The 16,676-nt window shown below is 42.4% G+C and overlaps 1 protein-coding gene across 1 annotated transcript in view; it reads left to right on the forward strand.

The window, feature by feature from the left end:
* The window catches only part of scarb2c (scavenger receptor class B, member 2c), a 35,019-nt gene extending 19,556 nt beyond the window's left edge, over positions 1 to 15,463 (forward strand). Inside the window, exons 9-12 of the mRNA XM_006626659.3 lie at positions 846 to 919; positions 10,170 to 10,221; positions 12,285 to 12,437; positions 14,065 to 15,463. Of these exons, the coding sequence (XP_006626722.2) occupies positions 846 to 919; positions 10,170 to 10,221; positions 12,285 to 12,437; positions 14,065 to 14,106 (321 nt within the window). The 3' untranslated portion in view covers positions 14,107 to 15,463. The remainder of the gene's footprint in view (positions 1 to 845; positions 920 to 10,169; positions 10,222 to 12,284; positions 12,438 to 14,064) is intronic.
* Positions 15,464 to 16,676: the final 1,213 nt, after the last annotated feature.

Here is a 16,676-nt window from a genome sequence, read left to right on the forward strand (position 1 = left end):
TTTGCTGTGTGTTTTGTATTTTGTGGGCAATGTTGTATTGTGCTGTGTCTTTTTGAGAGCTCTGTATATCATGCTTAAGTTTTAAAACTGATCCTTTTCAGATCATCAAATAATTGTGGTTTGTAGACTGATGGTATTTTACTTTTACGTTAATCTTGGAAGTTCAGGGATTCCATTCCCTTGCAAACGGTGCTCCGTTTTTAAAGGTAAACAAGTGAACAAATGGAGAATGTTGATTTTGCTTTGGATTTTTTCACATCACTATTTAATTGAAAGTTGTGTGTGTTCGATAATTAAGAGCTAGTCACAGAATTCTTTTAGAAAAAAGTACTTCAGAGACGACAAAGAAGGACCCTGCTGTGATACAATCTTTTTATCTAGCGTTTGCTGTCCTGATAGTTTTTTACATTCTGATTTTTGGAGTATTTATTTGGAAGCTGGAAAGATGGTGATCTTTACCCCATCCGACTCCTAGTGTTCAGCTTGACGTGTGAAGGGGGCTGCATGCTGAGCTGACAGTCTCCACACACTGTTCTCGTTCAGACATGTCGGTGCCCATCACAGAGTGTTCCTTTTCATCCTGCAAGAGCATCGAGCTGCAGGAACGGCTCGATCTTTAAACAAACGGTAGATGGCGGTAAAACACTTTTCTGGTATTAAACATTGGCAAGGAATAAATCTCAAGTCCGACTTTGCGAAAATGTGCAGTCAACATGAAAACGGGTCACGCTCAAAGAGAATTTTGCGCTAGACCATGGTTAATTAAGAATGAACATTTTAGCCTTAATGTAACTCTGGTGAAAGAACCTACAAGATTAACTTTTTGTGTTTGTTTTTTTTCACAGCTCACGGGCATTCTGTTGAGGGCAGCAAAGCGAATCCAGGTGAACGTCTTCGTTGAGAAAATTGATGTTTTCAGGTAAGTTGAGAAACTCACTCTTAAAATGGTATTCAACGTTAATTGATTCATGAGCTCAGGGCTCCCCCGGCTTTGTTTTATTATAATGCCCTCCCAGCTGCCCTTGGTGGCTCTGTCGTTACCCGTCATCATGCGGCGAAGACCCCTGCACGCCCGCAGGACGAAGGAGCAAGAGCAGACAGGCCCCTCTGTCTCTGCGACCCATCAGCCCGTTGGTCTTGATCGAGGCGCTGGGAGGTACTGGAGGTTCAGTGCTAGCCGGTGGAGAGGAGCGCCCCCTTGTGGGTGCCTGGGAAGTGGCAGCCCTATATCTGGCGGTGTTGTGCCACTAGGGCTCTGTCTCTTGGGGGGGTGGGGTGGGGAGTGGAGTTCAAGTCACAAGCTAGTGACATTGGCTCCAACTCTCACAGATCTCGGCCTGAGCTGAGAGCAAACTCTTTTATTGCTTTCGAATGCAAACCGAAAATTCATGCCAGGACACTTGGAAGACCTTACAGATGGATTTGTCTTGTTACACAGTTCCAAGATGCCCATCAGGGTAAAGATCCAGAAAAGCACTGAAATTCACAGATGTCTGGTAAAGAGTGTTGCCCATTTTCAAAACTTGGATCTGTCCTGATCCAAGTTTATTATTAGGAGGCCATGATTGTTAAGGGCCAATGGGAAATCTGGCCAGGATGTCAGGGTGACACCCCTACTCTTTTTGAGAAACAACCTTGGATTTTTAATGACCACAGAGACTCAGGGCCTTGGCTTTACGTCTCATCCAAAGGACGGTGCCTTTTTACAGTATAGTGTCCCCGTCACTGGGGCATTAGGACCACACAGACCGCAGGGTGAGCGCCCCCTACTGGCCCCACTAACACCTCTTCCAGCAGCAACCTTAGTTTTTTCCAGGAAGTTTCACATCCAGGTACTGGTCAGGCTCACACCTGCTGAGCTTCAGTGGGCTGCCAGCTGTGAGCTGCAGGGTGATATGACTGCTGGCTCCCTTGTTTTGTGTTATTAGTGTTTTCCATGTGTCCTTTATTCTGTAAAACCACATTGGAAAAGTCCTGTAGGAGGTTATTTTGCCCCAAAAATCTAGTCTTTTTTGTTTGTTCTGAATGCACCTGTAAAAGCATGAATGGGCTGTTCCAGCAAGGGGCAGGGCGTTGGCGTTATTGAAGTGTACTCGCATGACCTTAGTTTGGGAAAAGAGGAGTCAGTTTTGTTGGAGCTAGAAAACACAGAAGCAAAGGAATCAGTGCCTCCTGGTCAGATGGCACCATTCTTGAGAGCTGCGGCTGAAAGGCTGGGTTCTTGTTCTCTAGTGGGCTGGACTGGAGTAGACACGACGCTTCTGGTTTTGCTCACGTCTCTCAGTCTCTCCTCGACTGCATCTTCTACACAGGCTTAGAGCTTTTGAAAGTTTGTGCCAGGACAGAATTTTTGCAGGCAACGCAGTGAGAGTGTGACACAAACGGAAACTGACATGTAAATATCTGTTTATATCCGGGAACAAACAACCCTTTAATCTTCTCAAGTGGGTAACCATCTCAGAATGATCCTCTGGAAGTAACTGCTGCGTGACCCTGTACCTTTTTGAGGCAGCAGTACAATGAAAGATGTTTTGCACAGTTTTGTTATTAATGGTGGGGAATTTTCAGATTCTTCTTTAACAGCCTAATTGTCTATTTTTTGTGTCCAGTTAACTGCCAACACAAGTCAGTGCTTTAAACAGATCCTGTGACGGGGCCATTTCGGTGTTGATAGGCCTAAAATGAAACATTCATAAAGGCAATGTCGTTCATTAAATCCTTGGCGGGGTGGTATTATGTTGAAATTATGCCTAGGTGTGCTGATGCATCATTTCTTGTATATTTCTCGGTTCTGCAACCTTTTCCTGTGTGACTAAAGACACCTACATACTGTTTGTCTAGGCCGTGAAGTTTTTACTTGCTTGCCTCTTCGGCTGGTATCTGCTGTTTTAGAAGTAATCTCACATAACCGCAGTACCCTCCCCTCACTCCACTTCTGGATGTCTGACTCTTGTTGCTAGCATGTTCTTTGCACATGACAAGTCTTAAATTAATTCCGATTGCTTCCCATCATAATGTCATGATTTGAACTGTGGTGGCCGCCCGATTTAATTCCACCGTATCATAGAAATTTTTTGACTGTCCCGCACTCTAGAATTAAAAAGCTGTCAGAGATATTCCACCAGGTGGATCTATTCAGGCGGGTAATCAACATTTCCTGGGGATTTTCCCCAGTGGTAAAATTGAGGCGTTAATTAACAGTAGTTTTTGGAATGCGCCATTAAATTGGCAACAAAAAGCCACGGTTTGGCTTGGTAAAGTATAATTGCTAACGATAAGAATAGAAGTTTAAAGGGTAATTGAGACCCTTAAAGTAAATCTGTTTTTCCATGCAGCATGTGATGTGCCTGGGAGACAGTGTAGCTTATCTCTTCATCATGGTTTTTAAGGCAGCTGAGATGTGAGGGTCATTCTGTAGCAGTTGTTGTTGTTGTTGTTGTCATTATGAAGTAAGAACCATTTGTACTTTTCAAAGACTGAGTCACTTTTATTTTCATGGCCCTTTTATGTCTGTGTTGCCACATCAACCTCCATATATACTAAGACCAGAAGCAGCATTTAATCAGATTGCTTTGTCCTTAGTGTGGTGTTTCGGCCTGTTCAGCAACAGGTATGTAGTAAATCAACATCTTTTTTGTTTAAAGCCCAGTGAATAATTCCACATGTCCCCATGAGTGGTTGGCCCATGTTGTTCAAACTGCAAGAATTCAAAACCTGCTCATCTCAAAATTATGTGGAAGACCAATGTGTGTGCAGAAAAGTTGCCTGTTTTTCTGACATTAATTTCTTTCCTGTGCTGTTTGGTAGTGTTATTTAGAATGCAGATATCAAGTGCAGCTTGGATTAAACAATCAAGGCAAAAACACATTATAAACCAGATTGTTGAATATAAAGTATTGTTGTCATGATTGTGTTTCCTGATAAGGTTTTGCTTTCAGTGCAAAGCACTCATTTTGTAGCAATGTTCTTTGACAGAACCTGGATGGGATTTGTTTAATGTTTTGGTGCAAACTAGTTATCAGTAGTTTATCAGGTTTCATGATGAGTAGATAGAAAATCAGACAGTGTTATTTTTATCCTACCAGAGCACTGGATCACCAAAGTAGGAACACTAATATTTATGTTAATTTCCTACTAATGTTAATTACCCTATTTACTCTAGAACAGTAGTTAGATAAATAGATGGAAAAAATTTGTAAAAATTCTAAGAACACCGATGTTGCGCTCATGAGCTGTGCTGTGGAAGGTCACACTGTAAAACTGGCATCTTCTGTTAGGCCACGATAGTAGTGTAGTGCACACCTCTTAGTAACTGCAAAAAAGAGCTATGAAAACGTTGAAAATTTGCAAACTGGGGGGGTTTGTAAATCAAAGGGTGGGCGCTTTCATCAGATTAGAGGTGTTATCCAAAGCGTGCTGGCTGAACTCCACTCGCGGCTTGCACAACGCGGCAAAGCTACCCTTTAATCCAGCTGATAAGGAGACGTCTCATTTCTCACCCTGATCTGCCGATGGACGCAGCCTGCAGATTTTAAGAACAGCCCCGCGTCACGCAGGTGGGTCCGCCTGTCAGTGGTGGACGGTGTGGGGCTCCTCATGCTGTATATGTAAAGCATTTCAGGATGAAGAGCTGTAACAATGCAAGGGCTTCTTATAAATTACCGGCAGCAAAGCTGCAAGCCCCCTCAGCCACATTAACAAATAGAAGGTTTCGGGTCATTTTTATGGACGCTGTGATGAATGTGGGAAGTTTGTATTGTTTAAGCTGCGGGCTTTCGTGGGTGTGTGCTTCTACACCAGACCCGTCTGGGTGGTGTCGTGGCTCGGGGTCGAGAAGTGACCGCACGTTTCGGTTTGCGCCCACGTCTCTGCCCACCCTCGGCCGGCCGTGGCGGACGGCCAACGCAGCCCGCAAGGAAACGTCGGCCGGCGCGGTGACCTCCTCTGTCCGGCATGTGCGCTCCGTCGCTGCTGCGAGGCAGAGCAAGGGCATATCTGACAGTTCAAGTGGACAAATGCCGTTCGTTTCCAGTAAGCAAGGGCTTATCTGACAGTTCAAGTGGACAAATGTCGTTCGTTGCTAGTAAGCAAGGGTGTTTTCTTTCAGGAACCGAAACGAGCTTTGTAGTGCTGGCGCATCCTGCAGCTGCTCCTAACAATAACCTTCCTCACTTGAACGTTCAGCTGAAATTAAATTGGTTCGTTATTCTGGTAGGCTTCGTTTCTTGCTGCAGTCGTATTTGCTTCGATGTAGTTGTTTTTCGGCCCTTCAGTATTGACCGTCCGAAAAACTGTCTTCTAAAGACAGACCCTCTTGGGTCAGGAGAGTGTGATCCTGTGTGGCGGACGCACACGTTTTTGCTGAAGGGCTACACAATCGGTTTTTGATCTTCAACTTGTTAAAATGGCGGCATAACAATAACAGATCATCAAAATACGCATTACACAAAACTGTAGTGTTTAGGGTCTAACCTGCAATCAATTAGCAGATATATTAATAACAATTTTCACAGGTGATAGTTTGTTTGATGGACAAATGGCTTATTTGCAGTTGGTATCTAACCCCCAGAGAGAATGTGTATGTTTGTGGTTTACTTCTAGTTGTATCCAGTGTCTTGAATTAATTTCCTCCTGAAAGATGGTTAAGTACGTCAGTTTATTTTTTTCCCCACTTGAGTGTTAAAACTCCAGACCAGATGTGGACTCAAACGAAGAGACTTACAATAACATGGTTTAATAAATTTGTTATTGTGAAAGGTGTAATGACATGATTGAACAACATAATTGATTTAGAGGAAATATGTTCACATCATATACAGTATACCATTGTACAGATTGGCAGTATAGAGTAACATAGTACATTTACAAAAGTAACGAAAACAATATTTATATTATATGAGCGTTATTAAGAGACGTGTTTGTAATGCAATTGTTCTGTTTTTGGTTCGTGCCCAAAACTTTCATGTGACATTTTAACTACATCATTTTCTCTATATTCCTGGCTTTTTCTTGGTCATTAGACACAGGTTTGTTAAAGCATTTCTGGCTTTAAGAAAATACTCCCACAGCAATAAGAATATATCGAAAAAGAAATGTGAGATAACCATACTGTACAGAAACCTACTGGATGTTTTTAACAATCTAACAATGTAACGTGTTTTCATACTGGAGGTTTGTTGCTCTACATTAACAACGTAATTTGTTTTTGATCAAAGATCACGTAAAGCTGGCAGTATTTTATTGAACTCATTAAGTTGTTAATTGAAACCTTGTTTTTGTGGTTGTGGTCAGGCTGCCAGGAACAGTATTTAGAAACGATTGCAAATGATAGGTAGTTATTTTGTGCGTCTACCATTTAATTCCTCGGCCACGCTAACAAGCAGTTAGGTAGTGCTTTGCATGAGAGAGTTTAAAACTAGTTTATTGTCAGCCATTTACAAATAAAGGGGGAGTTAGGTTGTGTACACATATGTTGAAAATTGCAACAGATCTTAAACTTACAGCTTTGTAATTTCATCCAGCTGGTGTTACATTGCCTTGCATGTCTTAGAGGAAAAAATGTTTGTACAAAGAGTCTTTGCTGTTTCAGTGGGAGTAATATTTCAGCACTGTCCTGTGCGGCCTTTATTTCTGCAACACAAACACAAGAAAAATTCTCCTGGAGTCACTCTGTTCCTTGGCTTTTGGGATTAGAAGTGGTTTTCGTCTATTTTTAGAGCTGTGAAGTTATTACCCATTGAAAATGGAAATATCATTAATTACAGTTTGGTTTTTATTTCTATTCACTCTACCAGATGAAGATTTGTGACATTGAAATGTCAGCTGGCTTATCTGACCTGAGCCAGCTGCCTGCATTCTCACTTCCTTTCAGTCTTTTTGAAGGGCTTTGGGCAGTTTTCCTAAAACATGTTGTGAACGGAGTACTTTCCTTGTAAGAAAACTGCAGACAAAAGGTCAGGAAGTTTCACAGATCTTTCTGGTTAAGAATTTCAGTGGTATTAAAAGTCGTTGAAATGTTTATTAATTTTTAAGAGCTTGTATGTAGCATTAGGAGTTTATATTTATTTAGTAATACAGGTGGTAAAATGGAACATGAAAAACATTTTGTAGCATTAGGCTTCACAACAAAATAGAAGACTTTGGACAGAATTGGGATTCTCATTTTTTAATATGAGGCACAAGATGAAGTACAATGGAGCACTTTCTTCGAACGTGTCAGTGGGAGAATTGCACAGGTTTATAAATTAGTAGTCCTCCAAGACCTTTTATAATGACATAATGCTGTATCTAACAACATTGGTAGAATTATAGAGATATAATACTTCCAGAAAATGAATCGTTTTTTTGTAGATGCAGAGGAACATAGCAATGGTATAATTGCAACTCTACATAAATTAAAGGTACAGGTGGGTCTCAACAATTGAGAGAGTTCGATGCAGAGAACCATTGCAAATAGCCAAATATACATATAACCACGTCCACCCCTGTATTGTCGCTTAATGTACTACAGTAAGTAGTATGTATAGTTAAAACGCATAAGTCTATGGTAATAGAAGTATTAATGCATTGGCTTTAAGTTAATAAAAAATAAAATTGATCACTGTTATTTGTGTTAGTTGATCACAAACCTATAGTAATCAGCTAAAAGAAACAGCATGAACAGAATGCCTGCATTTTGCGCTGCCCCTGTGAGTAGCACGTCCCACTGTACTGCTTCAGGCACTAGAACAGCGAGCCTGTGAAGTCATCTCCAGCCTGTCATTCCCCACCCTGCTGACACAGAACCTGGAGCAATCTCGTTACAATGTAGAAGCAAGACTGGGTCGAGGCGCAGATGCTGGGTGGTGGGTACCCGGGCAGGGGGCAGGGAGAGGCTCACTCACTAATTCACCTCACTGTCCCTGCCCTGCAGTGGCTTTGTCATTAATTTTTACACGTCTGAGCGGCCTGCTAAAAATCTCCCAGGTCATGTTTTGTTTCAGGCTGAAATGATACTGTTTTCAAACTACAGGACCTTTGACGTGTCCTGAGGGCCTGGAGTGGTTGCAGTCTGGTTGCTTTCTTCCGGGCTGCCGGTAAAGCAGCAAAATCACCCTGGTAGTGTGATGACCAAAACTTTCACCGCAGCGTTCCAGCTGACATGTTCTTGTCGCAGGTGGCATGGTGGTGTGGTAGTTCGCAGTACAGTACTGCCTCGCCACACTAGGTCCCTGGGATCAGCTCCTGGGGTGCTTATGCGCATGAGGCTGCATGTTCTCCCCAGGCTCACGTGAGTTTCCTCCGGGTGCTGCTGTTCCCCCACACAGTGCAGAGACAAACTAGTAGGCTATTCGGCCTCTGGGGAAAATTGGCTCTGGTGTGAGTGTGTTGGTCTGTGTCTGTCTGTCCTGTGAGCCTGCCTTGCATCCGTTGCATGCTGGGATAGGCAGCCCTGTCTTGGATACTGTGGTTACAGAATAGATAGATGGATCTGCTTGTCACAGCGTCACTTCAGTAAACTTCTAGAACTGTGCTTGGACTTAACAGAACACAAGCACTAAATGCCAAACAGCTTGCCCCTCTGAAAGGCAGCCCACAGAGAAGGGAAAAAAGCAAAAGAGGGACTAATTCCGAAAGAAATGGTGAACGATCAAATGCAGCTGTCCAGGCGGACGCGGACTGTTTCTGCGCTATTTACAAGCATTCTGTTGGCCTTTCCCACACCACGTGGCTGATAAAAGTGAAGAGTCCATATAAACTCTGAGATATTTCTCATGCATTGTTTACTCCAGTCCATTACCACCCATTTGATATTTAAAATGCACATTCTTGGCACCTTGGCACCTGAGTGTAATATTTGCCGCTTCTATGTGTAAAAGGACTTTTTCTTTAACCACACTCCCACCCCCAAGTCTCCAGTGTAATTAAAAATAAATGAGACAATGTAGTGTCAGTATAAACCCTCTCCATCTGCTGTAAGCACAGAATTAACTAGAGTGATGCCTAGTATGTATCTGGTGCGCAACGGCCCAAGTCAGTGTCTTGGGTGTCTTTCTTTCTCCTGTGTCCAAATGCAAATCCAGTGAAGGGGGTTCTGAATTCCGAAGCCAGACTGAGTTAAAAAAAGCTGGAGAAATGTGCAGTGTCTCTAATGGCCCTAGCTGGGGAGCAGGTTGCCGTGGGAGTCAGCCTTGAAAACCTCCCATTCCTTGACTTCCTTCTTCAGCAGGGAGGAAAAAAACTGTACTTATATATTGTCAGCGCTGGCCTTAGCACTTGTTTCCAGGAAGCCTTGTCCAACATCAGTAAACGAGTAAGAGGACAGTGTCGATACCTGAATCGTACCTGTTTCGTGTGAGTGGAGCAGCAGTCTGTTCAAAGCTTTGGCCCTGGAAGGGTGTGGATTCAAATGTTGGTTGGGACACTGGTTTCGTTCCCTAGAGTTGTCTACATCGGTCAGATTGCTCCGGGAAAAATGCCCTGTTACATAAACAAGTAACAAGCGTCACCTTAAAAGAGAAGACAGTGAAGCGTTTGGAAACCGTCTCCTGTTTCAAACACGAGAAAGGCTTCTGACCTGCCGAATAACGGTCTGGGGATTGTCCGCCCATCGCTGCTCTTTTCTAACCACGGGTTCGAGTTGCATGCAAGAAAAAAAATCACTGAATCAAATTGCAAAATATTTTTCTCTTAACACATCCTCTGTATCTGCAAACAGTTTTTTGTTTTGTTTTTTCAGTTTCTTCTCCTGGCGTTGCCATTAAGTTCAGCCCCATGCCACACGCAGTAATGTTCCTCTGGTTGTCCCTCACGTGATGTAGTGATAACGGGTCTGTGTGGCCAAGTTGTTCTCCAGGTTGTCGTTGTGAATGAATGTCTCACAATTGATTTGTCTGGTTAAACGGAGCTTTAGTGTTATTATTACCTGCAGGAACAGAATTGCAACAATAAGCCTGATAAAGAACCTGTGAAGAATCAGGAACTCGGACACAGGAAAAAAGAAAAAAAATAGGTTTATTAAACTGTTTTTTAAGATTCCGTAGCAGAATGTATCCCACAGTAGTTGTGATTCTTTCCATGAGGATGCTTTCTATGAGTGAAAACAAGCAATTGAGAGACAATCCCTTTACATTAGTAAGTTTGCTGTTTAATTGTTATCTCAACGGCCTTTTATTCTCTTTTTTTTGCAGTCAGACAGGCAATGTAAAAACTGTGGTGTTACCTGTGATGTACCTTAATGAGGTAAGACCATTTTCACTATTTTGTGCCCCATTAGTACTGTAGTTTATTGTTGTGAGATTGCCAGGTGATTATTCTGATGTCTGTAAGAGACAGTATTTTAAAATTAACAGTGCTTCACATACTGTATGCTTTCATTTCTGATAGCAGAAAATCCATCAAAGTTATAATACCGGTCAACAATTTATATAAAAGCCACCAGCACAGCTACACGTGGTCTAACACATTTGCCTTCAAATACATTAAAACGGTTTTGTAATTAAAATGCAATGTCAATGCCTGCAGTCCACTGTCATCATTATAATTATTATTATGGGAGGCTTTAAAATGCAACAAATGCTACTGGGTCCAGTGCTTATTTGTTGCATATTTAATGCCTCCCAGTCTATAATCCATGCTTTTTTTTAATCCATAAACTTCCTGTTATTGGTTTAAAATTGCTGCTCTACAGCCTCTGTGATGTTATCTGAACAACCTGTAATATGCTACTGTTAAATAAGCCTACAGGCAAATTAAATCCCGTTTAAAAAAATTGTAATGAGAACCTTGCAGCTCTCTTCTCTGTAAAGTTACTTTCTCTTTGACAGAGCTTTGTGTACATGAATGCTCAACTTTTGTGTAGTAAATTTACAGTGCTGACAGCAGATCTATTTGTACAGAATGGCTTATACTGCAGTAGCCTGAGTGAAGTACCTTGCTCAAGGGTATATAAGTACACTGTCCCATCCAGGACTTGTAACCTTTAGAGCGTTTTACTGTCCCATCTGTTGTGGCTATATTCCATGATCCCAAAGCCAAATTGTTTAGAAAATGCAATGTCAGTAAAAAAGCAGACTGAATGTCTAGTTAAGAAATAACTGCCCTTCACCTTAAAAGAGCAGACAGTGAAGCGTTTGGAAACAGTCTCCTGTTTCAAACACGAGAGAGCCTTCTGACCTGCCGAATAATGGTCTGGGGATTGTCCGCCCATCGCTGCTCTTTCCAGCCACAGATTCAAGTCGCATGCAAGAGAAAAAATCACTGAATCAAATTGCAAAACACTCTTACCACCGAATCTGTGGATTTTAGTTTTTTGCTCTCACATATTCTTTCTATCCGCAAACAACCACTTTGGAGAAAAGGTTGTTTTTTCAATTTCTTCTCCTGCCTTTGCCATTAAGTTCAGCCCCATGCCACACGCAGTAATGTTCCTCTGGTTGTTCCTTACATGATGTAGTGGTAACAGGTCTGTTTGGCTGGTTCTATGAGGTATTTAGGAGTAAAATGGGCACAGAAATAGCCTGGAATAAATATTATTTGCTGTACTGCCAAATTAGAAGACTGACCTTAATTGGTTATCTCAGCTGAGTAGTATCTGGTCATGCTTTTTGCTTTTGCTCAGGCCATCTTGACTAAGGTTGCTGATATTGTACTGCAGGAGCTCCATAAAACTGGTGCAGAGCATTATACCTTTAAGCCAAGGGCTCATGGAAATGCCCGAGGATGCTATAATAAGTGAAAACAAGGGTTTTTAAGTTCACTCTTTCATATATTTTCATTTTATGCCGTTCCTTTATAATTGTGTTTCATTACAGAGAACAAGTGTGGTGAAAAGTCCAATTTGAATTCACAGAAACATTACTTTTGAAGATTCTGCTAAGTAATTTTGGAGGGATTTTTTTTTTATTGCTTTGGCTGACGTTCTCCAGCTTTGTTTTGTAATACAGCCCTCTGTCCCTAGCTGAGCTGTCCAGACCAAAAGAAATTGCTTCCAGGTTTCAAAATGACACGTGTTGAAATCCTTGGAAAATACTCTAGGTTTCCATAAGAAGGGAGTGACTTCTTCCCACTGCCTGGACGTGTACGTTTGTTCCCACAGACAGAGCTTTAGGCTTCGTGCCAGATATGTCCACAGATGCACATTAAATCTCAGCCACTGTCTCTTCTCTCTGGTTGATCCTGACAATGAAATTCACAGCTATGACGCAGCTAAGGTGGTCTTTAACACGACTTCACGGGAAAGCAGGTTAAAGCTGAGGATAGGTTTGTTTCCATGCCATGTGTCATTGTTTGTCATTGTTCCTCAGAGCGTGCTGATAGATGACAGCTCGGCAGGCAAAGTGGGAAGTGTGCTGCAGCAAGCCAGCGTGGTCATTAACATCCCCTTCATCATCATCGCCCTGGGGATTCTCCTGGGCATCGTCTTCCTGGTACTCTTATGCAAGTGCCGTGTCTCAGAGGTGAGTTCCTGAGTCTCATGGGGCCACAATGTGTTGTACCCAGTCTGCGGTTACACCACCTTACAGCTGTGAAGTAGCCCTGGAGCGAGAGACGAAGGCGGGGTCTGAACGTGTCTGGGTGGGGAGCTGTGTCAGCAAGCGCTGGCTACAAAGGAACAAGTAAAGGCTTATTTCACACTGGGGGGGAAAAAACCCCAGAAAAAATAAGCTTTTCAGTTGTGGAGCCTTCTTCAAGTGAGAGGAAGAGAGAGAAAGGTAACAAGGAAATAAAACACAGGAGGACGAGGGACACTGTAGGTGAGACTGTGCACTGAGCAGGCGAAGGGAGAGGGGTGAAAGATCAGTGACTTTGGATTTAGGACTCCTTCTCCAGTAACACATCAGAAGCCAAGATTATCCTTAAACCCGGATCATGGCTTCCCCCTTACCTTAATAATAGACTTCATTCTTAAAACATCTCCATTCGTTTCCAGATTTAACCCACTTCTCACTTTTCTCCCAGATCTCCCTTTGTGTGGACACTCTTGCTCACCTGCTCTGTCCTTTGCTCTGCTGTGCTTTATATCCCTGCTTCCTTCCTCTCTCTGTCCCTCACATCTGAAGGAGGTTCAACGGCCGGAACATTGTGCTTCCTCTTTCTGCCTTTCATCAGGGAATTCACTTTTCCTTGTTCCTTTCCGGGATCTGAACTTTACTCCAGCTATTTCATCACTCACGTTAGTGCGACGAGGGAGATGAGGAGAATTGTTAACCAATTCAAAGAAAAGCTTTTCCTGCTTGGGCCATGTACAATTTACGTTAGCAATCGTTCTTAAAACAGAGAAGCTCCACTTCTCTGAAACACTCTGAAAAACTTCCTTCCTTCTCCTGACAGGGTTGCCACTACACCAATAGCCCCCAGTTTCTTAGAAATGTCCACTACAGTAGACGGAGGTAGATTCTCCATCTTGTGGAGGTCTGTGACGATTTGCCTGCAGTCTTTGGAGAGCTCCCTGACCTTAACCAGGGTGGTGCAGGATCATCAGTGATTTCTGTATTGGTTCCTTTTATACCCCAGGGAAACTGAAGGTCTCTCTATGGTCCCAGGGGCCTCTAACACCTATGCAAGGAACAGAATGCTGTTGTCAATATGCAGTTACATTTTCACCCAGTTATTTCTGACAAACGTCTTGGCTCTATGCAGTGCTATTATGAATCCAGTATAACATTGTTTTTTAGTTTTAAGCAAGGCACCAGATGAAATCTGTGACTCTTTCTTTGATATGTTTTTTTTTCTTCCTGTTTCTTTGGGGTGGGGGGTGGGGGTGTTTTACTATAATTTCCTTTGCGTATGCTTGTGATCATACAAAATGCATGGGTTGCATGAATGCCTTTCAATTAAACAAAATTGAAAAGGAAAGAAAAAATGTAAAGAAAGAAAGGGGGAGAAATGTTTCGAAACGTGTTAAGTCGCAATTATTCTATTGTCTTTAATCCTATCTAGTTAGACATTATCAAAATAATTCTGTCTGTAAGTCTGTAAGTAAATAGTAGGAGATAATTATAGCAAACGTACTGTGCTTTTACCTTACATGCAGGTTTGAACTGTCCAGACTAACTCTGCCTCTTCTCCTCTCTTCATGTCCAGTCCTCTGCGGCAGAACGGCAGCCTCTTTTGCAGCCATCTTAAGTCGGATGTCCGAAGAGAACAGTCGGATGACAATGGAAAGGACGTCTGAATTCTCTTCCTCGTCACGATCCCCCAGAATCACATTCTTTTTCCTGCTCTTAGAACTGCTAATATTTATTGCATGTTGAGCGGATCTTCGGCAGGGGGTCTGCAGAGTGGAATCTCTGATTGAACAGCTGTTGATCTTGTAGAGTTTTACAGAATCTTTACAGAATCTCGTGTGGAGGCAGCAGCTGAGTAACTCCGCTAGGTTTGTGTGCTTAGTAAATCGTTTCCTCTGATACTACTGTGCCGGTTTTAAACTCAGGGCTGCCAGTCTTTGGACTGCCCAGTAACATACTGTACATTTGCGATATTTAACCTAAACCTCCTAAGCCAATTCAGGCAGTATTGGGCTGTATTAACCATAACTCTTCCAGTGACCACGCTAATGCATGAAACCACTCCATTCTGACAATGCAATTCCTACTGTTAAAAAGCATAGCCCATGCCCCTGTTGCTCGTACTGTGTATCTCCTTGTTTTTGATGACCGTATTTATTGAGCTGCCAGCCATGCCACCTTTAGAGCACAGTGAAGCAGCCCATAATTTTACACTTGTCACTCTCTGGTGAGCTCAGTTCAGGCTCATTGATAAAGCTTGAGCTGTGACATGAAAAGTCTCCGTCAGCCAATGAACGCAGTAAACACAAAACCAAGAGTGAGGTGTTTTGTTTTGTTTTTTACTTTTCGGCGTTTCAGAGTAGATGGAAAGATTGGGAACAATGATGAAGGACCACCGAGCGTGTGTATTTGCTTTTATTTCAGAACGCCTTAGAAAGGTCCAGATGAATTTCATGCACATGTGTCATTACTGAACTTATTCAATGACCGTAACCCAAAGATAGAGAAAAATACTTTTAGTGTTCTTAATGTATTAAAAAGCGCTGTATGTGTTTGCACTATAATAATATTATAATATGAACTGATATGACAGCAGTGGAGATGTTGGTCGCTTTTTATTTAAACTGCTCAAGAGATCCAGTACACTGCAGGGCTGATGGGTCAGTGAAACAAAGGATTATAGCTTATGTAAAAAGAAATGGGTGTGATTTTAGAGCACGGTATGTGCACCTCAGAATTCTCATTGAGGACGTAACGAGAGTCACATTAGGACCTAAAGATTAAGCTGAAGTGCCTTTTTGTTTGCTGAAGTTGGAGTAAGACAGCTACTTGTATAAAAACACTTCACTTTAACATATAGTAAATGTCTGTTTGCCCCAAATAAAAAGCTATCACCTGTATCCTGTTTGCATGTGTGTATGTAATAATCTGTTATAGGTGTGCAATTTAAATACAGCATCTTCGTTTTTTTGGTGTTTGTTTTTCATTGCGTAACTTCCTTTTACACTTGCCTTTTCTGCCAAGTCTTTTTTCCCCGATAAAAAACACAAACATTCTGAAACACGGTGAGCTGCTCCACTTTAGCCCCTGGGTGTGTCTCATCAGCACAGTGCGCAGGTGATGCTGATCACTGATCTCAGAGCCCCTTTAACTGGCTTTCAGCTCCTGCAGTTGAGCAACTGATGTACATTATGTGCCTGCGGTTGTGCATTTGTTTGAGATGAACAGCAGTAGTTTTTGAAGCTGAAGAGAGGTGTTTGCAATCTACCAGGATCCCAGCTATAACCTTTTAAATAATAATAGATGATAATGACATAACTGCCTGTACTCAAGGACAATGAATACGTTGAACTACTTAGGGATGTAGTTATATACAGTGATTATTTCCCTTCTGTACAGTAGAATCTTCCAAAACCACACCATGATTAACATGGGTTCCTCTCTGCTCCAAAATCTGTTCCAGGTGAAACAAAAAAGCCCCTCCTGATCCTCTCTCAGGCCAATGTGTAGACGCCAGAATGCTTGTATTTACCCCAGAAAATCAGAAATGCCGGGACCTGCTGAGAAAGCTCCTTTTGATCTTTCTGGGGCAGGAGCAGTAGGGCAGGGTGTTGCTTCTCTCTTTCACGATTTTTATGGGTGTGCAATCAAACTGAGAAGAGGAAAACTGGAGTGGGGGCATCAGAGAGGCTTGGGTTCGTCTGTGTGATGAAACAACGCTGTACGTGCTTTGGGACCATGTGTGATCAGATGACTAAGCAATGGAAAACTGCTTGTGTGGCACATTGCATTACCTCTATGCTTCAGCTATAGTTGCCATGTCACAGAATACCTACTTTTTTTTTATTGATGGGATGCCCGCCTCGTAAAGTTGGACGGCGATACGAATTGTATTAGTTTCCAAAGGAAAAGGTCACCTTGTCTCAGAGTCCAGGCGTGAGTTGATGCCGTCGTTCTGTTTATAAACTTTTTAAGAGCTGTAGCTGTACTTTGACACCTAGACCATTTGTGCAATAACAGATTTCACACTGAGTAGAGACCTTATGAACAGCATAAACTTCTTTTGTAACAATCTCTCTTTTTATCAGCCTCTGCAAAGCCCAGATTTTTCTGCCAGTCTCGTCAGTGTGGTACAGTAGGTTATACTGTTGGTTTAAGGGTGGGGCTGAATGTACTGTGTTTAGTAGG

This window comes from Lepisosteus oculatus, chromosome 3 (genome assembly GCF_040954835.1).
Source record: "Lepisosteus oculatus isolate fLepOcu1 chromosome 3, fLepOcu1.hap2, whole genome shotgun sequence".
Lineage (NCBI taxonomy): Eukaryota > Metazoa > Chordata > Actinopteri > Semionotiformes > Lepisosteidae > Lepisosteus > Lepisosteus oculatus.